Below are 25,364 nucleotides of genomic sequence, written 5' to 3'. Positions count from 1 at the left end.
ATTTTGAATAAAACAAATCATTTCATCACCATCACTTTCAATAAATATGTCAATGTCATTGTCATCATCATCATCCCTACAACTATACATACTTTAAATTCCATCATCATAATCATCAATATCAACTGGTAATAAAATGGTTTGTTTGATTTTGAATAAAACAAACCATTTTATCACCATCACTTTCAATAAATGTGTCAATGTCATTGTCATCATCATCACCAACAACAACAGCAACATCCCCACCATGCCATCTTCACCCTCACCTGTTCCAGTTCTAGTTCGAATAGGGCTACTATCAAATCGGGAGTGCCAGAAGGGTCAAATCTGACTGACATGAGCGCTATACATGAACTCACTATTATTATTATTATTATCATCATAACCATCACCACCACCAACAACAACAGCAACATCCCCACCATGCCATCTTCACCCTCACCTGTTCCAGTTCTAGTTCGAATTGGGCTGCCGTCAGGGTAATACCAGATAGGGAATGCGGATGTGTCTGGTTGAGACATTTCACAGATGAATGTAAGGTCTGATCCTGGGCTTGGTGGTGTGGTGAAATTCGAAGTGATAATCACGTTGAACCTCGGACCAGCTGAAATACAATGCAGTGTTTGAAACATGCTCAAGTTAATAGGGTAGATATTAAAGGAAAACTTCAATGTAGGTAGCTTAGCCAAATGTAGTGGCGTAAAAAGATGCATCTGGAATGGAAATGGCCAAACAGTAAATAAAACAGGTCGAACATTGACATATTCTTGATGAAATATTGTGTATCATTAAGACTAAACTAAGTATCAAAGATATCTACCAGTCCTTTGTCCTAAAAATATAGTTCTATACAATGACATCAAATGATTATTTTAAAAAATAATCAATTTGGCATTCCAGACATGTTTTTTTTTTTGGTGCCACTATATATTATGCTAAGATACCTCAAACCTACTTCAATTCCCAAATTTCTTGACATTTGCAGCAATTGATTCACTAATCGTGCTAGAGGCAGGGGGTTGTAGAACACGAATGCCAAAGACTAGAGATAGCTATCCTTAAGCCTTAAGAGCCCCGCAATTCAACATAGCATTCCATTTGCAAGAACAAGAAAATTAAATTCACAAAACTGAACAACAATAATCCTTACATGCGACGGTGATGTTAATCTCCTGGAAGCTGGTATCTAGGAGACAGAGATAGACTCCGGAATCCTCTGGTCTGATGTCAGTGAACACTAGACAAACCGTGTTATCACTCGTTGCCTCAGTGAATGTCCTCGAAAGGGCATCTTCACAAGGGAAGAATGTGAAATAGAAAGTTATAAAGCATCCATAGCTACAATACTTTTCAGGTTTCAAATTTAGTTTCATTCATATTTCACAATGAAAAGTTCATTTTTTCAATGAAAATAAAATATTACAAAAGGCAAAAAAAATATACAAAGACACAGATCAATATTCTATTTTTAAGTGAAGATGGGTCTGATGAATTTTGAGGGAAAGACAATGAAATCTAGTAGAAAGCTAAGCTTGTATGTTATAGAGTCACTCACACAAATGGGTAGAAAAAAAAAATTAAATAAACACCCCATAATTTAAAATTTACATTTAAAAAATTTCAGCATTTCACTACAAGAATATACCTTAAGATCTCTTCCTGTACACTGCTGTTTATTTTCAAATGCAGAGCTTCTTGACCAAATGATAAATTCAACAAATGCCATACATATATGTAAACGGTCCTTATCCAAAGTTGGGAAACAAATTGTGAAATATATTATAACTGCAAGGAATGATACTACACCGACTACTCAGTGGACTGGATTAGATTGTATAGTATAGTGTTACAGCACAAAATAATAATAATAATAATAATAATAATAATAATAATAACACTTATAGGGCACTTCATACAGGTGTTTCTAAGCGCACAGGTGGTACTGTCTAACTCAGTATAATTATTCAACATGTTCAATAGCTTAAAAGCAATAAAATATAATAAAATATTACTAAAACAATAGAATTCAGTTGAAAGGAATTAACTACTTATGTGCGCCTCCAGTGTACTATAACTGATTAAAAAGGTGAGTTTTGAGAAGGGTTTAGAATGATTCAATGAGGCATTTTGAATATGGGGTAGGAGTTTGTTCCAGAGGGCGGAGGCAATCAATGAAAAGACACGGTCACCAAAACGTATAGTTTACCATGCAAGAACAGGAGAGGGGGCAATTATACTTACTTCTTTGTTGGATGGAATAGCCCTCAGGATGAAGCCACACGGGAGTGGTATGGCCACCTTGAACCTGACAGAGAAAGCTGACATCACTGCCGATGGGTATCTCACCAGAAGGTCTTGGTAGGATCGTGATGTTGTATTCAACTACCACTGGAGAATTCAAGATGTTGGGGATTAGAATGAATATCATTCATACCAAAATATGCAAGATTTATGGATACCGTTAGCTGGTTTGTTTATGAAATGTAATACATTTTAATTACCTTCATGCTATAGTTTGCAGGTCTTCTGGGTGTACCAGTTAGTCAGGAACAGGGACCATTACGGTTACAGTGATTTAGTTTGCTTTCCTCTTCCCCGGCAGCCAACTGATGCACTCAGAGGACCTCCAGGAAGATTGTGCATTTATAATTGACATTCTCTTAATGTTTGTTTACTTATATTTACATTGTTATATTTTTTTGTGAATTGCCGAATAAATATTAAATAAATAAATATATAGAAGCCATAGCACTGAACATGTAATAGCTGGATACTGCTTTGATATCAATGTATCACAGAAGTGTAAACTAACGACTAAAATGTGTGACTATGCTGAACCAGACATTGGTAGCTGACATCACTACCTATAATGGGTATCTCACTGGTAGGTCTCGGTAGGGTTGTAATGGTATTGTCAACTATTACTGCAGTGTACATGTCAATTAGATGAAACATCAAGTATGAAGCATGCAGAAAGTAATGCAAGTTTCATGGATTAAAACAAAATCATGTCACATCAATGGACTTGTTAAATACCAATCATGAAAACAACTCAAAATTAAGATTTGCAGCTGTAATCATTAAAGAATACACTGTCGTGTATGTGACTTCTGTTTCTTTAATAACAGTTAAAACTTTAATTTAAAATATCTCATAGAATGATTTCCACAATTATCTTTAACAAAATATTTCCAGCCATGATTTTACAAAACAGTCATGGCTACAGGTGCCAAATATATTTCTTTAAATTAGTGCTGTAGCTGAACCGCAGAACCGAACAGAAGTTCGCCGAACATGGCACTTCCGAACCGAACCGAACCGAACGCAAAGGCCTGGTTCAGATGTTCGGCAGAAAAATGCTAACATTTTCGCAAGCTAATGAACTTGTCATTTTGTACCTAATTTTCATGTCGTGATTGCTCATTTTATATTTACTTTTTTCCCATTTTCCACCTTTGTAATTTATGCCTTTGTGATTTATGCCTATCCAATGATGGACGCGACTTTACTGGCGCCATTTAAATCCCAAATCCTGACCACGCTATGTCGCGATCGCAAGCTATAAACCAAGAATACATGTGCGTGATCAAAACGAGTTCAGCTCAAATCCATTTAACAAAAAAAATCAATATTTTAAATATTTACAATATCAGACAAATTTTACAATATGAATAATGAAATAAATATATATTATAGTATGGTAATTATTTATTCAGGAAAAATAGGGATTTTATATTTTTCCTATTGAAAATAAGAACTTATAAAAAACAGTTATTAACGAGCCTGAATTGCTTTTCAAGATGGCAGCTTTCATGACTCTAAACATTAGACAACCGTCTCGGAAAATCGCCCAGTGCCGACCGCCATGGCTAGTATAGCGGTGCTTGCTTTTATTTTACCGAACCCCGAACCGAACCAACTTCGGGTGAAAAGTTGCCGAACTCTGCCGAACCGAACCGAACACGAACATAGCGTCTGACTTACAGCACTATTTTAAATACAATACATGAGCAATGGCATTTAAGAACATAACACTATTTGTATTGTTTTTATCCTAATGCAGATAGTACTAGCTCTAGATAGTCATAGCATGGCTCGTTTGCCTCTGCCTATTTGCAATACAATGAATAACCAAAAAATTATCATGCCATTGGTATTCAATGTACTTAATAAAACCCATACACACATAACCCATTAACTACTGAATTCTCTGGTCACCATAGGATTAATACAAGGAACACTAGGTTCCAGTATGCAATGGCTTAACAAAAGCATGGTGAGACTTACCTGGCTCTTCACATCTGGGTCCCCTGAATCCAATAGGACACTGACACTGTCCTCCCTCACAGAGGCCTCCATTAAGACAGGGTTCCAGTAAACAATCAGGTACTAAACAAAATACAAGAAGCAGAAACATGATTAATAATTAAGGGCAATAATTATGGAGATAATGAGCATAATGAAGATGGCGATTATGATGATGATGACGAAACACTCTTCTCCCTCACAAGAGCGTCCTTTAAAGCAGGGTTCCAGTAAACAATCAGGTACTAAACAAAATATAACAGGGCAGAAACATGATTACTAAGAAATGGCAATAAATGTGGTGATAATAAGCATGATGAAAATGGCGATTGTGTTGATGATGATTAATGAGACGCTAACACTCCTCCCTCACAATAACCTCCATTGAGACAGGGTTCCATGAGACAATCTGGAACTGAACAGAACATGAAAGACTCCTAACAGTACTTAAGTAACCATAATCAATTGCTGAAGCCTTAAACGACTGGATCCACTAGCTTTCCCCCAGCTATGCCTTAGACTAACACTGGAGATAATAAAGACCAATAATAAAAATAGCTACATTTATTTTGCACACATATCCATCCCAGCAGATGCTGAAGGCACCAACAAAGTACAGTATAGCAGTACTACCCTGGCTTTAGCACAGATGCCTTAAGGGGCTAAATGCATACAAGGAATAAATTCCTACCAGGTACCCATTTACTACACCTGGGTGGAGAGTGGCAAATGAAGTGGCAAATACTTCCTTTGCATGGTGACCCAGCGGTTGCTCAAGCAACATTTATTCTAGACTAAATTCCATCAAAGATTTAGGTAATGAAGGAGGTTGCAACAGGATCTTTATTTGATTAAGGGTTACAGTTGTGGTTAGTTATCTATTTGGTAAAGGGTTGAAATTCGGTATTCATTGAGTTTTGGAACGCAACCCTTAGCAATTATCCTCAGAGCATGTGTCATAGAACCCTTAACCCGTTGTCTACTGGAGCCGGGTGGTCCCTGTATTGAGCCTATGGGAACTACATAATTCAGTAGTCAACTGGTTAAATCACCTGTAATGTACAGAGTGTAAGGTGCTGATTGCAAGCCGACATTACAGAAGTAGCTTCCTTCATCGGTGGCCTGGACGTTATTGATGACAAGACGCATGGTGTTAGATGAGACCTGATCAACATAGATCCGATCAGAGACACCTGCAAAGAAAAATACAAGAAATATGTCAGCCATGTACAAGAATAGTTTGGAATGTCCATTTTGTAAATGTTTGATCATTTCCTACATGCTTCCCCACCATTCTGTTGTACACTATATACAGAATATTCAAGGGGTTGTGTTGATCTGCATCAGTACCATGCATATTGCAGAGAATCCACTTCAAGTGCCAATTCAGTACACACTCATACCACCCCTCCCCCACTTCAAGCTGATCAAGGAAGGGTGCAGGATTCCACAGTGAGAATGAAGCAAGGTGATGCTAATACAAGTCATATTAATGTTTAAGTCTACACCAGTCCGGACTCAACCCTTTATAGCATTGACAGTGAAATGGGTACTAATGAGAAATAATATTAATGCAATTTGTAAGGCGCCAGACCCACTTGTAATGAAATGTTCAAAGCGCACTTTTGCACAAACAACATAAAATCACACCTGTATTATAACCAAAGGAACAACAGGAGGATTAAAGATAGACCATACAAATATAAAAGATTAAATATTTGCCAAATCAAACAGATTTATGAGTATTTTGTGTATTGAACTCTTAGACTAACCGGGTTGCTGTGGTAAGACCTGCTGTCCATTAGGACCAGTCCAGACAGGATAGTTGAGTAGGTTTGAAGCTATAACCTCACACATGATAGATATATTCACACCATCATAGACGATGCCTTCGTAGTCGGGGGTTATGATGATCTCAAACACTGGGTCCACATTACCTACAAGAAAGCATTCAAGAATATCATGATGGTACCTGAAGTTGTAAATTACCTTAATGGAATTTTAAAAAACATCACACATAAAAAATTATTTCAACAGGCTGAAAGCAATACGGTATGTCACCTAATATAAAATTATACAGTTAAAGAAGAAAAAGTGTGTTTAATGTCTATCGAGTCTATGGCATACACAAAAATCAATGTTGAGTATTATCAATTTGCCTTTAAATGTGATTCACATTTACGATTTCAAGAATCTTTTTCTCCCTAAATCTAATTTTAGAAGAAAAAAAGGGTACATGGAAATATCCTGCTATCTGAACAAATTCCTAAACTACATCTAATGAATTATTATTAGGCCTATACAAAAAGAGATGTTGTATTGCCCTTTGCGACCGACCTACAAATCTTGAAATCTACGTTGTTGTTTTTGTTAACGTATTTTAGAGAAAAAATGAATTCAAAACTGAGAAATATTAGCCCAAAGGAAAAAGTTTTTTTTTTGACCAACCGACACATGTTTTGACACCTAAAGGACAATACAGGATCTTTATTTTTGGCCTTATGATACTAAGGGAACCACTTACTTTCTGTTTCACATAATTCTCCGGTAAACTCAGGAGGACACAAGCAGTTGCCATCCAGACACTGCCCACCATTCAGGCACTCACCCAGACATCCAGCTGTGAAAGTAAATATCATAGAAAAAGAATTCTCCATAACAAATTGTATTTCACACATGTGCTATTGAAGGAGGCCAACAACATCGAATGCAAAATCATAAACAGTGGTCAGAGGAGACTATAAATCGCCATATCTTCATCTGTAAACACAATTGCTGAAGTAAACATTATGTTAAATAATGTTCCTGATATCAAGAGGAGACCTTGAAGGGTCTCCTAAATATTATTACGGCCCTGTAAAGTAGCATAATAGAAATACAAGGACATGTAGTTGAAGAGCCAAGAAGGTTGAACTATGTTGCTGTGCAATTCAAGTCGTTTCTGTCACCTTCAAATTCGGTGCGAGTGTCACTCATTTATCTTCTTCATGTAGGCCTAATTATTAAAGTTGAGAGAGAGAGAGAGAGAGAATATAAATGAGTGATCCAAATTGATTGATTTGATTTGATTTATTAATTTCTGTTTGCGTAATAGAGTTTGGGAGAAAACCCACTGAGTTACTGCGAGGTGGATGATTGGCAAGAAAGTAGACCAGAGGGGTGTTTCACAAAGATCCTAAGTCAACCTTAACTCTAAGTTGGACTTAAAAATTATGGAGACCCATTTGTAGCCTTAAAATAAAATATATTTAAAAGTGAAAATTGAAGTATTTTTAGACTTTTTATAAATTCCACATAAAGAACATAAAATCTATGTGATAATAGAAAATATGAATGATTTGAATCAACATTTTATGCCTTATAAAATAACTTTTAGAAAAAAATTTCATACATGCTAACGGCTTTCCATAATTCCAACTTAGAGATAAGCTCAACTTAGGATCTTTGTGAAAGAGAGCCTGGTTAAACGACAATAGGATGACAACAAGTCATATTAGAAGAAAATACAGTCAAACCTGTCTAAAGCGACTGCCCAAGGCAAGGGAAACACAAACAGTGGTATTTATAGACAGGTTCCTTTACTACATGTTTCAACGAGAAACCATTTTCCAGGGAAACACAAAAATTGGTCTTTATAGACAGGTTCCTTTACTACATGTTTCAATGAGAAACCATTTTCAAAGGAAACAAAAAAGTGGTCTTTGTAGCCAGGTGGTCTTTGTAGACAGGTTTGACTGTAGTAACTTACAGCTTGGTGGTGGGAGCCGTGGCTCAGGTCTTATACAGTCTGTCTCTGGCAAGCTAGCACAGAGCTCCAACATGTTCCTTGTCACTCCCATGCCGTAGACCGTCAACATTCGACTGACAAACGGCTGACAGTGGTTCTGAGCGATCTCACATACATCTGAGCACATGACGTTGGCAGCGTCGCATGGTTGGTAGAACAGGTAGCACAGGGCAAAGGTCGCGTTAGCTGAGCATTCTGGAAATTTGTAAATGAAATGACATTTGATATACTTAGAAAATGCCACTGAAATTTAAGTTAAATACTGTTATTATGCAAGCTGGTTCTGCTATTTAGACTATTGTCATATAATTACAGTAGGATATGTCATGTCAACAATTCCAACCTATGTTACTACTTTAGAGTTCATATTTTATCATCTACCATGACTTATAAAATAGAGTTTCTGCTGATGCTTAGAATGATGTGTGAAGTATTCTAATTCTTTCTTAAAAAGTACTAAAATAAAAGTTATGTCTCCTTTGTAAACCCTCTCAATTGATGTACAAACTCATTATTTAGCTTAAAAAGTGATACATTTTTTTTGTAAATCGCTAACTTTCATTTATTTTTATCATGTCAGAATTATGTATTTACATGTTTAAAGTGATTTGCATGTCAGATTTCTTGGTAAACCTGTAAAAAGAATAAACAAATCATAATGAAATGAATAAATTAAATAAAATTGAATACAAATACAGTTTGGTTAACTGATGTATTTAAGTCACACACACTCTCTATGCAGACTATGGAAACACAGAGTCAGTGAAGATGTGAATAAGCTATGTTATCTTCAAAAAGAAATTAATGAAATAAAATTAAGGTAAATTTTAAAGTTTACTCTGAGTTTAAAGTCACAATCTTGTAAAAATGGTATTTTACCTTCAAAGAGAAATTAACCTAATCAAATCAAATTTATTTACTGAAAATTCCAAGTCACAATCTTACCATCATAATACAGAGTCAGTGAGGAGGTAATAAGATGTGCTATCTCTGCATCCCGGGCAAAGGCGTTAGGAAACGAGGCGTATCGATACGGCAGAATACCGCAGATATCAGACTGGATCAGAGTACAGGAGCTCAGATTGGGCGTCGGTGGGGGCGGGGATACTGTAGGTGGGGCTGTTGTGATGAGTAAGAGGGGCGTGGTGGCACCTGTCAGAGGTGCAATGGTTGACACTGTGGAAGTAAACATATTTTAAAATCAATGTAACAGGGTGTAAGTCATATTTACTTGCTATAAGTTTCTTCTTGTAGGGAATACGCAAATGTGTGTTGAAAATCATTTTCTTGTTTCAATAATGACATGTTTGCTTTTTATTCTAATATCGTTTCCTTTATGAACATATTTGCTATCCATTTGTGACTTGCACAAGGCAAAAACTTTTGATTTTGACCATGAAACTCATGTTTCAAGTATTACATCTTCTTTAGAATTCTAATGAAGAGATTTGGGGCAAACGTTGGATAACCTCATTTGAAAGTCATTATTTTTAAACGGTTCTTGAATGCTGACAATCTAATTTGTTGAATGTCAACAAGTGATCAAGATTCTTTCTTTTCTACCATGCCCAACGTGCACAAAGTTCCCATGAAAAAGTGATAACGCACAGCACGAAGTGATAATGCACGTCTAAGATGCACATATAAGGATCTACGGCGTAAAATGAAAAATGAAAATCGCGATGATATGCCAAATAAAGTGTCAAATGGGAAGGACAATGATGAGCGCACTGTGACGCACTTTATATTGCTTTGGTGAACTTATGTGATGTCATTCAATAATGGAGCCTCTGTAACTGCGCGACACTGCTTTATTGAATGACATCACATAAGTTCACCAAAGCAATGTAATGTGCATCTCAGACTGGATTTGTTGCTTATTTCATAGCTTTATATTCATACTAGCCAAACCCATTTTATAAACAAAAAAAATCATGTTTTGAAGCTTGTGCTCTAATTAAATACACTGCACTCGGTTAAGTTACAGTGAGTTGAATAATTAACTTTGAAACGCCTCACTCACTTTCCAATTGTGACTTAATATGGATGCAGTGCATATTCAACTTAGGCCTAAAACAAAAAATGTTGTATCGCCTTTTAGGTGCCAAAACATAGGTCGGTCGGTCAGAAATCTTTTTTACATTTTTTTTTCTTCTCCCTTTGTTGGCTGATATTTCTCAGTTTTGAAAGCTTTAATACATATTTTTTCATTGACTGAACTTTTTTTCTTCTAAAAACCGATAAAAAAAAAAAAATGTAAAAGCCGACCGTAGAATTCAATTGAGTCGGTCGCAAAGGGCAATACAACGTCTTTTTTAAACGCCTTATGCACTTGCAAACATGAATTATTTGAACACCATACCGTACTAACCTCCATTTGTGATGTTAAGGGTGATATTGACTTGGTTGAAGATTCCTCCGAACCCACAAGTATAGATTCCTTGGTAGCTTGGCTCCATGTCCAGGATAGTAAGCCTCACACCTTGGTTAAAGAGTTCCTCCACAAACACAGAGTAACCTGATCCTAGGTCACCACGTACTACAAAGAATTAAATTCAATTCAATTTATTTTGCCAAGCAATAGAAAACATACAGGGTTATACAAAAAAGCAGTATACAAAGTTTCACACAATTACAATTACTAACACAGATAAACACAGAAATACGCAGAATCAATTTACAAACATGAATAATACAAGGTAAATTGCTAAGGGTGGTAGCAGTCAGAAAGGAGGTGGTCCTTATATGCGGCCGACCAAATAATCAATTATAAAAGTATTATGATTTAATTTAAGCTATAATAACAAGTAAAACAAATAACTACGACATGTAAAATATAATTAATTTAACAACCGTTGAAATATGTGGCTAATATCAATATTTGTTAATAGGGCCATCAAATATTTTGTGTATTTATGTTTAAAAGTGTTAACAAATTTCAACTCAACAGAAAAGCATTTACTCAAGTTGCTTAGCGAAATGTGGTAGGGTGAAAAGACGCATCCGAAATGAAACTTGATGGAATTCGACTGCGAAACGGAAGAAATTTTTCAAATTCAAGTTCAATTGTAATCCATTAACATGTTCTCAGAATATCGTGATTACAAGCAATTTCTCATATACATAAATGACCCTTTGATCTTTGACCTCATGACCCTAAAATCTACTCAGTTCATTGGCTCTGCAAGATTTCCTGAGTTAAATAGTAATCCATCTGTCAGTTCTAATGAGAATGCGTCCACAAGCTATTTTTGCATACATAATGAGCCCATGACCTTTGATCTTATGAACCATTCATTGGCTCTGCAAGATACATAAATGATCTAAGTTTGGCAGGAATCCATCAATCGGTTCTTGAGATAAGGCGATCACGAGCTGTTTTTGCATACACAATGTGCGCTGTGACCTTTGACCTCGTGACCCCAAAATCTAATCAGTTCATTGGCTTTGCAAGATACATACATGACCAAAGTTTGGCAGGAATCCATCAATCGGTTCTTCAGATAACGCGATCACAAGCTGTTTTTGCATACATAATGAGCCCTGTGACCTTTGACCTTTGACCTCGTGACCCCAAAATCTAATCAGTTCATCAGCTCTGCAAGATACATACATGACCAAAGTTTGGCAGGAATCCATCAATCGGTTGTTCAGATAACGCGATCACAAGCTGTTTTTGCATACATAATGAGCCCTGTGACCCTTGACCTGTGACCTACGTGCTCCAAAATCTAATCAGATTGTCTTCCTATGGTGATACATACATGTACTATCATCAAGTTTGGAGTTTAAATCTCCAGTGGTTCTTGAGATATCATGATAACAATCTCAATGTATGGAATTTCATAAGTTGACCTCTGTGACCCTTGACCTTTGACCTACGTGCTCCAAAATCTAATCAGATTGTCTTCCTGTGGTGATACACACTATCATTAAGTTTGAAGTTTAAATCTCCAGTGGTTCTTGAGATATTATGATATGGTGATACATACTATCATTAAGTTTGAAGCGAAAATTCTCCAGTGGTTCTTGAGATATCGCGATAACGATCTCAATGTATGGAATTTCATAAGTTGACCTCTGTGACCCTTGACCTTTGACCTACGTGCTCCAAAATCTAATCAGATTGTCTTCCTATGGTGATACACACTATCATTAAGTTTGAAGTTTAAATCTCCAGTGGTTCTTGAGATATCATGATAACAATCTCAATGTATGGAATTTCATAAGTTGACCTCTGTGACCCTTGGCCTTTGACCTACGTGCTCCAAAATCTAATCAGATCGTCTTCCTATGGTGATACATACTATCCTTAAGTTTGAAGTTTTTACATCTCCAGTGGTTCTTGAGATATCATGATAACAATCTCAATGTATGGAATTTCATAAGTTGACCTCTATGACCCTTGACCTTTGACCTACGTGCTCCAAAATGTAATCAGATTGTTTTCCTATAGTGATACACACTATCACTAAGTTTGAAGTTTAAATCTCCAGTGGTTCTTGAGATATCATGATAACAATCTCAATGTATGGAATTTCATAAGTTGACCTCTGTGACCCTTGACCTTTGACATACGTGCTCCAAAATCTAATCAGATCGTCTTCCTATGGTGATACATACTATCCTAAGTTTGAAGTTTAAATCTCAAATGGTTCTTGAGATATCGCGCTAACAAACTCAATACAAGGAATTTCATAAGTTGACCTCTGTGACCTGTGACCTTTGACCTACGTACTCCAAAATCTAATCAGATCGTCTTCCTATGGTGATAAATACTATTCCCGAGTCTTAAGTTTAAATCTTAAATGGTTCTTGAGATATTGTGATAAGGGTCAAACGGGACGGACGTACGGACGTACGGACGGACAACCCGAAAACATGATGCCTCCGGCACCACCTTCGGTGGCGGAGGCATAAAAAGGCATAATTGTTGAATATCATAATTTTATCACATACAGTTACAACCACATCATTAGGATCTGGAGCTGACAAATACATGTACTATCTCAATTAGGCTTAATATTACCTAGGTTTTCATTCATATGTGTCAATATAGAACTTGTAATTCAACAGAAATCACTATCAAGCCTTTTGCGTTTTAAACGTGTCTTTTTGTGCCACTACATTTTTCTAAGCTACCTTAGTATAATTTGAAGTCAAAGAACAGTGGAATACTATCTGTTAACAACTAATTTAATTACTTTTGGACTTGATATGAGGCGCTGAACCGTGCCAGGTTTTTTATGATGGTGTGAAGTATAATACCTTCACATTTCTGTATCTCCTAACATTGAGCTAACTGAATATGAGTACGTTTTTGACATGCAGTTGCTTTTCATTGCATGTTTGTTTAAATGCACTGTCATCACGAGATGCACACAATTATATCAACGTACATATTTTCTATTATCAAGGAGATTTCATGTTCTCGATGTGGAATTTATGAAAAGTTTAAAATACTTAATTTTTGATTTTTATATATTTTATTTTAAGGCTACAAACGGCTCTCCATAATTATTAACTCTAACTTAGAGTCAAGTTCGACTTAGGATCTTTGTAAAACACCCCCTGATCATTCAAAAATACCACATACCTGCTGACACCACAGGTACGACGGTCCCATCAGGACCATACCAGATAGGTGAAGCTGATGGATTAGCATCATAGATACAGGTGAAGGAGACAGTAGTGTCCCTGTCAATGACTGTCTGACCAGGGATGATGATTACTGTGTGTGAAAGATGGTGATAAAATATCAACAATAATATTCTGTTCAATTGTTTAAACATATTTGTGGCTTACACCCAGTAAAAAAGATTGACCACCAGGCCATCACTGGTCCATGGCACAGTCACGATGAACTAGAAACAAATACCAAAACTCTCCTGATTCGTTCTGACTTATTAATATTCATTAGTCCGCTTTAGTCAATTTAAACAATTAAAATTTCTCACAGGAAGCATTACATTTAAAAAAAATATTCTGTATATTACATTTATAAAAAATGTTATGTACTACATTCTTACACCATCCTTAGGCTTCTGAAATGATATCCCTGGCTCTGGCCCTGGCAATTTTTTTCATGACAAAGAGCATTTCAAGGCATCAGATACCTATATGTTACACCTTGGTCAAGAGTGGCGAATGGAGATGTATGTTATTGCAAGAGGACTTTAATACCATTGCTATAAACTTATCTATTATACAAACACACCTCTGCAAATGATACAGATGTAAAATGCATGTATAACATAAGCATGTAACACATCTGCAGATGATCCCATATACCACAAATTCAGATCTTAGAACAGACAGGAAACCACATTTAAACAAAAACTGCTCAAATCAGCACCACTGTGATGCTTTGATATCCAAATCAACATTTATAGTAATGGAAGCCGTTTATATAAGACAAGCATTATATTTAAAGACATCACTATCACATAGATGACAACTCATTGTAAGCAATGTTCCTACTCACATGATACTTCACAAGAAGGTCCGCCGAAGCCTTGAGCGCATTCACAGATCCTGTTCACACAAGTGCCTCCATTGCTGCAGGGTGTGAAGCATGCTGAAAACAAACAACATATGAGTACATAAATATGTTTGCCAATATCTCATGCCAAGCAGAAGGGCATTAATGCCTATCTGCACTAGTTAGGCCAGCAGGGATTAGACCTCCTTGCGTGGTCACTGACAGGTGGTTATCTCATATCAGCTCTCAATTAACATAAGAAAAGGGGACCAACGAGTACCGCTTAGGCATTGTTTGCTATATAGAGGGAGCAAGTAGCTACAAGTAGAGCAGTCTCGCTTTAACACAGGTTTTTGTAAAATTTCCAAGCTTTTCATTTTTTAAATGATGTTAGACCTGATATGGGCTGCATAGATGTATTAAAAAACCAGCAAATACTTTGGAATGAGTTTTTCTCAAGTTGTAGATCCATTGTCCTTGCACCCATTCATGCCCTCCAGCTGGGCTCATAACAATTTGTGTTATGAATGATATATATGTTTCATACGATATTTCAAACCCATTATGAAGACACAAAACAGATTATCAACTTTTCCAACTCTACTGATTCAAAATTATGTTTGAAGGCTAGCTAACTAGACTTTCAAACTAACAAGTTAAATTGACCATCAGTGCAAGGAAGGGCACGCAATTCATTGGACACTCCATACAATTTTGATAACTATGCTAATCCCTGCACTATGAAAAAAGGGGAAGACATCTTTCAACCAAGAACATATTCTTACAGGTGTGTGGTGTCAGTGGCTGATCAGTGGTCTTGTAACCGGGAGGACCTGATCTTGAAACCAAGTCAATACACTCATGCCCTTTGGTAAGGCATTAATCCTCATTACCAAGTTCCTTGGAGAGGACTTAAAGCCATCAGATCCCTGGTTGTTATTAAGTTACATGCATAACTGTTTCCCTACCAGTCAGCTAAAACAGTCATCAGCAAATATTGTGATAGCTTTATGTGCAAATCATCAAGCAAAAATAACTGGTTTCAGTTTCGGTGACTTACTTTCAAATTCACACCTTATTCCTTCAAATCCTTGCTGACATACGCAACGTCCTTGGTAGCAAACACCCTCATTCAAGCAGGATGGGAAACAGACTGTTAAAGGATCACAAAACATATATAGTATGTCATTCCTATAATGATCAATATACATTGATATATGGGTCAAGCAGTAACCCAATAACAGGTGTTGTCTATCACCAGGATTAGCCTTCACTTTTATGACTAACAGGCTTTAAGTAATGCTCTGTTTTTTCCACTTATGGTTAAGTCATTATCCGACATTTGCATCACCCAAAGACTCTCTGGGAGACAAGGGGGGTAATTCTTGATTGACCTACGGGTTTGCTGTGTGCAGACGTGTATACACCCATTAATGGTAATTCCATCAAGTCTGATATCAGCGGATCATGACCTTCTGCATATGGAAACTAACGACACACTGGCTTTAAGCACCAGGGCCCAGATGGGCCATACTTCCTGACCAATACACATACCTGGTATCTCACAAGCGAAACCAACATATCCATCGGGGCAGACACACAGTCCATTAACACAGCTTCCTCCATTCAAACAGTCCTGTAGGCAGCTCATCTCTGGCTCTGTATGGTGAACAAAATATATGTTTTATATCCCAGAGGAATAACATTTTCCAGGTGACCCATTCTGCAAGAGGCCCAGATTCAAAGCCAAGAAAAATAGTTAATCCTTGATGTATACTTTAAAGCCCGCCTGCACTAATTTGACCAGGGGGATGAGACCTCCCTGCAAGGTCGCTGTCTCATCAAATCAGCTCTCCATTAACATAAGAAAAGGGGATTATGAGGGAACAACAGGCACCGATTAGGCATGGTTTGCTATATAGAGGGCCCAAGTAGCTTTAAGTAATGCAGTGGGGCTTCAATAAATCATGATCACATGGTAATTTGTCTGTAAATACAAATAACTAACCAGGTTATCTGAATGACTGAGTAAAAATAGTATTTTCCAAGACATACTGCACATGTAAATACCAGAGAGATAAATCTTTCTCCTTCATATGTTTACCTCTGCTACTAATCATTCCAAGCATTATTCTTAATCCTACTCTTATAAATGAATATATTGTACATGTATGTGGTTCCTGAGAATTTGTACCATGTTAAAGAAATGACATATAATGTATATGGATAATGAAGTAATCAAATCAAATAGAATTACAACAAACATATCAAATGTGAAAGTACTTGTAACAAAGAAACTTCTTACCTCCCATCTCACAGTAATCACCATGATATCCTTCAGGGCATACACACTGGCCTAGGACACAGGTACCACCGCTAGCACAAGGTATCAGGCATTCTGAGGGGAAGAACAATACAAAGCACATGAAAATTGGAATTCTATTACAAGCAGCTCAATGAACTCCTGCACACTTTTTGTTCTTCTAAGTTTTGCATTTCATATTAGATTTATTCTTGGGAACCTACAAAAACAAGCTATGCTTTCCAGTAGGTTCCTGTGTCATTTCATGATTTTTATCTTTCTTTGTCAACTTTGTTCTTTATTGTGCAAACAATTGTTATATGAAATGAAAAAATAAAATCAATCAATCAATCACAAGGATGAATGAATCGGGTAAAACAGCCCGTTTCTGTACAATTCAAGTTCAAGTTTCAAGTTCAAGTTTATTTTGCTACACATTTCACAAAATAGAATTCACATAATTGACAAAATGAGAACATAATATGAAACTATATAATCAATTCTTTGTAAAGACATCGAAATAATTGTATTGAATAGTAGGTTATACAGTGTAAAATGTGAGGAACCTGTTAAAAAGCTCAGCTCGTAGATTATAGGAACCACTAAATAAAACTAACATTTCATTGAAGTGGTTGCAAAGGTGAATGACGTAACAATAATAATAGGTGGACAAGAAGGCCTTAACATAAGTTGAAATACAAAGTTAAACAACCAAAAATAGCAAACATAGCAAACAAATTGATTAGTTACCCCAAAAATGTCACGTTAGTCACTTTAAAATATTTATGTACTTACGACTGAATCTACCGATTGGCACCTCACATCTCTCTCCTCTGAAGCTCTCAGGACACAAGCACTTCCCGTTGAAGCATGTCCCACCGTTCAGGCACTCTGGCCAACACTCAAGAGCTGAGAGGAAGAAAAAAATTAAACATTAATTTTCTCTGACAAGAAGACAGTGCATACAAATAGTTCGTCATCTTGTCAACTAAGTATGAGAGGTTCCATTGGTATTATTTAAAGCATATCCAACCCTTCTAACACTCTGGCTAATATTCAATAGCTGTGTTTTATACAAACAATATAAAATAAATTTCCATAAAAAAAATGTAATTTATTTCTTGTATGCATAGCCAAGCATGATCCCCAAACATTCTACAACAAAAGTGTAATTTGTTACAAAATGAGCACTGAGAAAAAGAGCAAAAGAGGAAAAAGGGTGAATAGAGGAAGAAGGACAGTAGAAGAAAGGGAGAGAGTCAGAAGAAGAGGAAGAATATAGAGAGAAAGGGAAAGAGATATGATGTAAGTGACGGCTGTAAAAAGAAAGAGAGGATATCATTAAATGATAAAGGTATTGAACAAGAAGATTATTAATTTGCGCTATCAAATTAGTTAATACCTTTGTATAGTGACACTAAATTGCAACAGAAGACAATGAAGAAAGGATAACATATAACCGGGAAAGTAGAAAAATTTGAGTGAACACATTGAGCTAGCAATTGTAACTGGCTACGAGTTCTCATTGCCTCGACTTACTTAGAAGTATGGAAGCAACCTGTCCCCCTACACTGCAGTTGTAATTGCCTGAGAGTCCTGGCTGGAAGTTAACCACCGTAAGTCTGGAAGCAGTGCGTGAGAGTACCTCGACCGCTGGGCCTCGCTGAGCCATTGACCCTACATTCACTGGATGGAATACAAGCAAGATATTGTGAGAAAAAAGTGGGCCTTTTGACTGTATAAGAAAAAAAAATCTCTCCAACTCCACTCAGCAGACACCAATGTTATTTCTAGTAGATCAGGAGATACGTTTCAAACAACCAATTAACAAACCATTGTCACAACCATCAACATGACCACCACAATCACTCACCATTATCGTCATCATCATCACCAGCACCATCGAAACTGTCCAGGCCACACCCACTTACCAACTTGTCTGTTGAAGACAGTTTGTCCGCCTGGTAGAACCCACGTTATCTCTGGAAGACCCGCAGAGGGAGACCAACCGACCACTTCACAAATCAATGTCTCCATCATGACTACCACAACCACTCGCCACTATCATCAACATCATCACCACCAGCACAATCAAAACCGTCCTGGCCACACCCACTTACCAACTTGTCTGTTGAAGACAGTTTGTCCCCCTGGTAGGACCCACGTTATCTCTGGAAGACCAGCCGATGGAGACCACCCGACCACTTCACATATCACCGTCACCATCCCTCCAACGGTAGGTGACTGGTCTGAGGGAATTGTCAGTCTGACGTAGTATTCCTCACCCACTAGTGTTACCAAAAAGATACATGTACATGCAGTCAAAGTTTAAGTGAGTGGGTTGTTACTATTCAGGCAGAGATAAAATACTTCTTCTTTTGTTTATAATGATCTACAGTTTTGGCTTGTACTCCCTGAAATCACTTTGAAAAATAAACGTACACGTCAGACCTTTTACGTATTACAAGTCCCTCGGGGAGGATTTTAAGCCGTCGCTTACTAACAAGCATTTATGCTTTCTTAGCAGTCGGGTAAAATAACCACCACCACAACCAACAAGTAAATCTTCTCTAACTATCTATGATAAAATTACATTTGTTATGAATTCTGTGCTTTTGTCATTAAGACTATATCAATAATTGTACATCCCATTGCTGAAATCCAATGATATATATTCATCAGAAGTGTTTATACAATACAGATAAAAAAAATCGGTTGTTGGTTAAAGAACCCATCCCCCTTTTTCATCTCTTAATGGTTTTCATGGATTTTACAGTAAATATTGTTTTAAATTTGTGCCCCACAATTGTAAAAAATAATCTGTTTTCCAATTCTGACATAGATAAAAACAATGTGGAAGCAAAACCAGTAACTGTTACACCCTAAACTTTCACCTTATGTCTAATGAAGATGGTAATTTTCTATGCAAACACCTTGTGCAAACTGCACAAATTCATTGGTGTAATTCATTGCGATTGTGGCATGAAACTTTCATGGGTCATTACATCTCTTCCATCTTTTTTTGATATTTTCAAATATTTCAGAGTTGCCGATATTTGAGAAAATGGATTACATATTCAACTCCTTACCTGCTATTTGGCACATGGTTCCGACAAAGCCGTATTGGCAGATGCATTTGAAGTTTATACAGAACCCACCGTTGGCACAGGCTGGGCAACGATCCACTGTTACAAAAAATTAAAAAAAATAACTACAGTTACTTGATGTACTAATAATAAATAATATAGAGTATTTTTAATGCACCAACTCCACATCACTAATGTGTTCAAGGCGCATTGAAGAAGAAAAATTAAAAGTACACAAAAACATAAAAATGGAAAAACAACAGTGTGAAGGTTAATCTACTGGAAAGCCTGCTTTAAACAAATGAGTTTTGAGGGCATTTTTGAAGCAATCTACACTTGAATTATAACAAATATCTTGTGGCAATTGATTCCATAAGGTTTAGGTAAGGTCAAGCGTTCGCAAATGACCGACCCCCTATGATTTCTTAGTTTTCGGAACAACAAGCAATTTAGAATTGGATAATCTTAAGCATATTCACAAATTACCGTTCACAAACATGTATAAGTTAGTAACAATTTCATGACACAGTTAGTGTGTCATACACTAGATGCACAAGTAACAAGTAACAAGTAACCTTACATCAGTAATTTAAAGTCATCTCACGCATGCCATACGTATGCCATATCTTCATTATATAGTGGTGATCATGGATCTGATAGAGTCATGAACAGGGCCCCGTCTTAAAAGGAGTTGCCAGTGATTTGAACCAATCAACGTCCTCTCATTAATTGCAAGTATGCTGTCCCCTATCTCTTATGTACATAGGGTAAAACCTGTCTATAAAGAGGGAGACAAGAAAAGTGGTCTTTATCGACAGGTTTCTTTAGTAAATGTTTTAATGAGAAACCGTTTTCAAGGGAAACAAAAAATGTGGTCTTCATAGACAGGTGGTCTTTCTATACAGGTGGTCACTAAAGCAGGTTTGACTGTAGTTGCAATTGATATCAATCGCAACTGTTTATAAGACAGGGCCCAGTTCTCACTTACTTTCTATTTCACAGCGTGGCCCTTCAAATCCCATACGACACATGCACATGTCGTTGAAGCAAGATCCTCCATTGAGACAAGGTTCTTGGCACTGAGGAACTGAACAGGTACGGAACAGGTGCATGTACATGCCAATAGACATTGAATGGTGAATACAGTATTGAATGGTGAATACAGCATTGTATGTGAGTTGCAGGTGAGGTACAGGTGCATTTATATATAAGTACATGTTCATTTATATAGGACAGTGCAACAACAATGAATATCATATAGAAATGAATTAAACAGTGTTTCTTATGAAGGAAACCTTAATATTCCCATCAATTAGTACCACCCAAACAAATTATGACCCGATAGAGTCGCATTCATGTAAAAAATATACATGCATAATTATAGACATACACATCAAAGAATGCACATTAGTGAGTGGCAACATCCATATTTTGATGCTTTTTTTAATGTGAACACGATTGGTATATTACATATTACTGTTTATTATTAAAAAGTAAACTAAATTACATGTGCAAGAAATTCTAGTGGCACTACTGCACAAATCACATGAGGAGAGGAGACTAGATATAAATTCAAGTGGAAGGATTAAAGAAGAAACAGAGGCTAATGGGTACTTAAGAAAGTAAATTTGACTTCAAAGATTAAAACTTACCATAGACCACTAGAGTCATGGCAACACGTATTGTTAGTCCAGCTGCACATACATAGCGCCCTCTATCGTTTGCGTTGAGATCTCTGACAATGAGGTAAGAGGCATTCTGAGCGATGGGCTCATAGTAGATTCGACTGCCAGGAGCTGTGGGTACGAAATTGAATGAGGGGTTAAGAATATTGCATGAAACTTTGACATTAATAAATATATATGCATGTGGTATGGTTGTTTTTACTTTTGAATTTTAATCAAAATTCCTAGATCTGATACCATAACAATAATATAATAACAATAATAATGTTTTTATACAGTGCATTTTCCAAAGAAATTTTTAAATGCGCTATACAATCATGTTGTTAACAGATGAGGTGCATATGCAATCCTACAATATTCAGTGATCGTTGTCACGGTTGAAAACGAGTCTAAAGTTATGAAATTGTAAATAATAAACTCTTTATGTTGTACAGCTCCCCCTCAAGGTCAAGATAATAATTCAGTTATAAAACAATGTTTCTTGACTACCGGTAAAATCAACTGATTAGCTATTTCTGTTTGAAAATTATATATCACAACTACATATTCTGAAATGTTCATGGTCGTAGCTACCATTGTACGGCCGTAGGCGCTATCATATATCAGAATTTATCGGCAGCACCAGTAAATGTTTATATTCAATTTTTCTCAAAAGCAGAAGTGTTTTAGGGGCTAAATTTTATAGTGCTTATAAAACATCCACAGGGGCATCCAATTATATCAAAACTGTAAAGATTTACTATCCACCCAATTTTCAAAATTTTTCCAAAACTTTGTGTTAGGAAGGAGCCAGACCTTGGAGGCATTTGAAGGTGAGAAGAAATATTTTGCCCAAATACCATTACCGTTTCGATTACCAATCCCCTTAATTTTACAATGCAATTACCATTCCCATTACAATCATCATAAATTTAGATGTAGATAATAGAATATAATCTAATCCTCTGTCTTGCTGGGAATATTACCAATTACAATTATAAGTAAGTTACATATAAGAGTATATCACCTTCTGTCTTGCTGAATATAGGTGCATCAGTCTGGTCATACCACTGTGGGTTCTCCAAGGTCCTGGTGTAGTTGGTCTCACAGATGAAGCCTACTGTCTTCCCTACCATGTGGTCGTTGTTAGGGTTCGCGTAGATGTGGATGTTGAACCCCTCAAGGCCTGATGTTAGAAGTTGGAAATAGAAAATGTATAAATATAAGCAATAAGAGGATAGGAGAATTACCACAAGTTTTAAAAAAATGAATACTGGATGTTGTAATATGATTTGTATATTAATAACAGGGATAGAAAGAGACAAAATAACAAAATACTATCAAAAATAAACGAAGACTTCCAGAGAATATCAAGAACAGGATACACATATTGGAACAAAATCGTAATCAAACGGTACAAAACAGAATGAGAATACATAAATTTAAAAAAAAATATAAACAAAATGGGCAATATATTCTCTTTAAAAATATTTTCTAAATGAGAAAATAAAAATTGTTTATGTGCGTAACTCAGTCATATTAAGTAAAACATGCAGTCATGAAAATTATAATGAAAGAAATTACATATTAATTTTGCATCCAAAACAACCATCTCTAAACAATACCTGGTAAAAAAACTGATGTGGTTGTAATACGAAGCAATAGTACTAGAACGAGCACCAAGTAAAACGATGTGAAATAACATTTTTGGACAAAAGATATTATGTAAGCCTCACTTCTGTTAATGGATATTTAACCTGCAAACACATTTAACTCATTGCCTCTGGAAATCGGGTGGTTCCTGTATTAGGCCATGGGAATTGGAGAATCCAGAAGTCAACGAGTTAATGTTAGAACATTTATCTCATCTCTATACTCACTTGCGGTATGCTGGCAGAATTGTCCAGTAGAGCCTTCCTCACACTCACATACACCATTGATGCAAAGACCTCCATTGAAACAGGGTGGATCACAAGGAGCTGAATGCAAGAAACCAAACAAATTATTACAAATCTAAAGAAAATTGCAGAAGTCACACAATGTCTGCAAAACCCAACATTGTGTCTTTGGTGATTTGTTTTCTACTTCATGAAACTGTAAACAGGAAATTAGATTCCAACATCAAAGAGCATGTTGAAACAGGTCACAACTTCCTGTCTCCTTAAAAAAGTGCTATTAAATGCAGAGCCATATGCCATGTGTAGAATTGGAAGATTCTTGGGTAACACATGATCTTTCACTAGGTATTGAGTGAACCCTTTACTCTTCATGACAAATCCAGTTAAAGATACATATAGTTATAGCAAGTCTGAGGTATTTGGTCATTTTTAGTTCAATATGTAACCTTGTACTGTGGTATTACAAATGTAAATTGAACTTAAATTTCATTTTAATTAGAATTTGGTCTGATCATATTTCTAGTAGGGATTACAAATCACTACTGCAATATATTAAAATTGTGGATGAGGTCGGTATCACAAATGGGACTTTAATAATAGATTAGACTTGCCCTAAATCTAAACATGACCCAGTGGTACAAATACAAATTGGAAAAGTAAGTAGCCCATCATTATTTACTTCAAAATCTAATGACAATTGTTTGAAATGACTCCAGCAGAGAGAATAGGAGAGAAGGGAAAAAAGGAAACAAAATGTGAGAAGAGGACATTCACGAAAAGGTTGATTAATGACTACAGAAACAATGATGGACAGCATAAAGAAAAAGTAAGACTTACTGATGGCAACGATGCTACAGAAAGGTCCAGAGTAAGATGCATGGCATATACAGGTTCCATTCACACATGTCCCTCCATTCTGACAAGGTCTCTGTTCACATCCAGCCACTGCACATACAACATTATCATTATGTTACTTTTTCATCTAAGTACACAACTTAAAAAAATGTTAGAGTCTAAACGGAAACTGCAAATTAGTTAAAGAGCTTTGGCATACATGTAGTTGGGTATTCAATTTCTTTCTTTTCTTTACCTAGAATGGATGTAAGAACACAATGATTTTCTTCTCTACCTTTGAAAAGATTACACTCCCCAAAATTGTGAAGAAATGAATTCTCCATTTAGTTTGAAACGACTTCAGCAGAGAAAATAGCAGACAAGGGAAAAAAGAAACAAAATGTGAAGAGAAGAGGACATTAAAGAAAGATACGCAGAAATAATAGGATAGAAAGTAGTCTTGTAATATTTATATAATAATAATAATAATGATAATAACAATATTTGTAAAGCGCAACATATCCATCTCTAGAGATGCTCAAGGCGCATACAAATAATTTAAATTAATATTCAACATACTTAAGATTAAAGAAATATTAAATGTTAACTTGCATTAGATCATACACGTTCATGGTGCCAAGGTACATGTAATACATATGATGCTTTTGTAAAGATTCATTTGAATATATTTCACATGTAAAATACAGATAACTACAAATTAAAAAAACATTTTGATTGAATTCCAACTGGATACTGATAATGAAAATGTACTCCACTAAACATTTGATGACAATGAAAAGGGAGCACCTTATTATTGTTTTTGAGATTAAGCTTAGGGAAGAACGCAAAAAAACCATTGGAGACATTGGTAGGCTTACATCTGATATTGCAGTACTGTCCAAGATATCCGTAGGGGCATTCACATAACCCATCCAGGCAGACACCTCCATTTTGACAGAGGGGCCAACACTCTAAGAAAATATTAGGGAAGCATGGAAAGCGATAAC

At 36.2% G+C, this 25,364-nt stretch overlaps 1 protein-coding gene across 1 annotated transcript in view; it reads right to left on the bottom strand.

Annotated features, from left to right (window-relative positions):
- LOC764957 overlaps positions 1–25,364 on the bottom strand; it is a 234,848-nt gene that overhangs the window by 100,581 nt on the left and 108,903 nt on the right. Inside the window, exons 34-58 of the mRNA XM_030978301.1 lie at positions 25,236–25,328; positions 24,361–24,468; positions 23,506–23,604; positions 22,653–22,811; positions 21,614–21,757; positions 20,950–21,048; positions 19,965–20,060; positions 18,996–19,163; positions 18,415–18,561; positions 17,671–17,784; positions 16,879–16,971; positions 16,128–16,232; positions 15,634–15,726; positions 14,577–14,669; positions 13,689–13,823; positions 10,464–10,631; positions 9,038–9,268; positions 8,054–8,287; positions 6,830–6,925; positions 6,078–6,242; positions 5,358–5,498; positions 4,288–4,389; positions 2,242–2,388; positions 1,151–1,291; positions 443–604 (exon numbers count right to left, since the gene is read on the bottom strand). Coding sequence (XP_030834161.1) covers positions 443–604; positions 1,151–1,291; positions 2,242–2,388; positions 4,288–4,389; positions 5,358–5,498; positions 6,078–6,242; positions 6,830–6,925; positions 8,054–8,287; positions 9,038–9,268; positions 10,464–10,631; positions 13,689–13,823; positions 14,577–14,669; positions 15,634–15,726; positions 16,128–16,232; positions 16,879–16,971; positions 17,671–17,784; positions 18,415–18,561; positions 18,996–19,163; positions 19,965–20,060; positions 20,950–21,048; positions 21,614–21,757; positions 22,653–22,811; positions 23,506–23,604; positions 24,361–24,468; positions 25,236–25,328 — 3,333 coding nt within the window. The remainder of the gene's footprint in view (positions 1–442; positions 605–1,150; positions 1,292–2,241; positions 2,389–4,287; positions 4,390–5,357; positions 5,499–6,077; positions 6,243–6,829; positions 6,926–8,053; positions 8,288–9,037; positions 9,269–10,463; positions 10,632–13,688; positions 13,824–14,576; positions 14,670–15,633; positions 15,727–16,127; positions 16,233–16,878; positions 16,972–17,670; positions 17,785–18,414; positions 18,562–18,995; positions 19,164–19,964; positions 20,061–20,949; positions 21,049–21,613; positions 21,758–22,652; positions 22,812–23,505; positions 23,605–24,360; positions 24,469–25,235; positions 25,329–25,364) is intronic.

This window comes from Strongylocentrotus purpuratus, unplaced genomic scaffold (genome assembly GCF_000002235.5).
Source record: "Strongylocentrotus purpuratus isolate Spur 01 unplaced genomic scaffold, Spur_5.0 spur5_contig_812, whole genome shotgun sequence".
Taxonomy (NCBI): Eukaryota; Metazoa; Echinodermata; class Echinoidea; order Camarodonta; family Strongylocentrotidae; genus Strongylocentrotus; species Strongylocentrotus purpuratus.
This window is presented reverse-complemented; position numbering and strand designations above follow the sequence as displayed.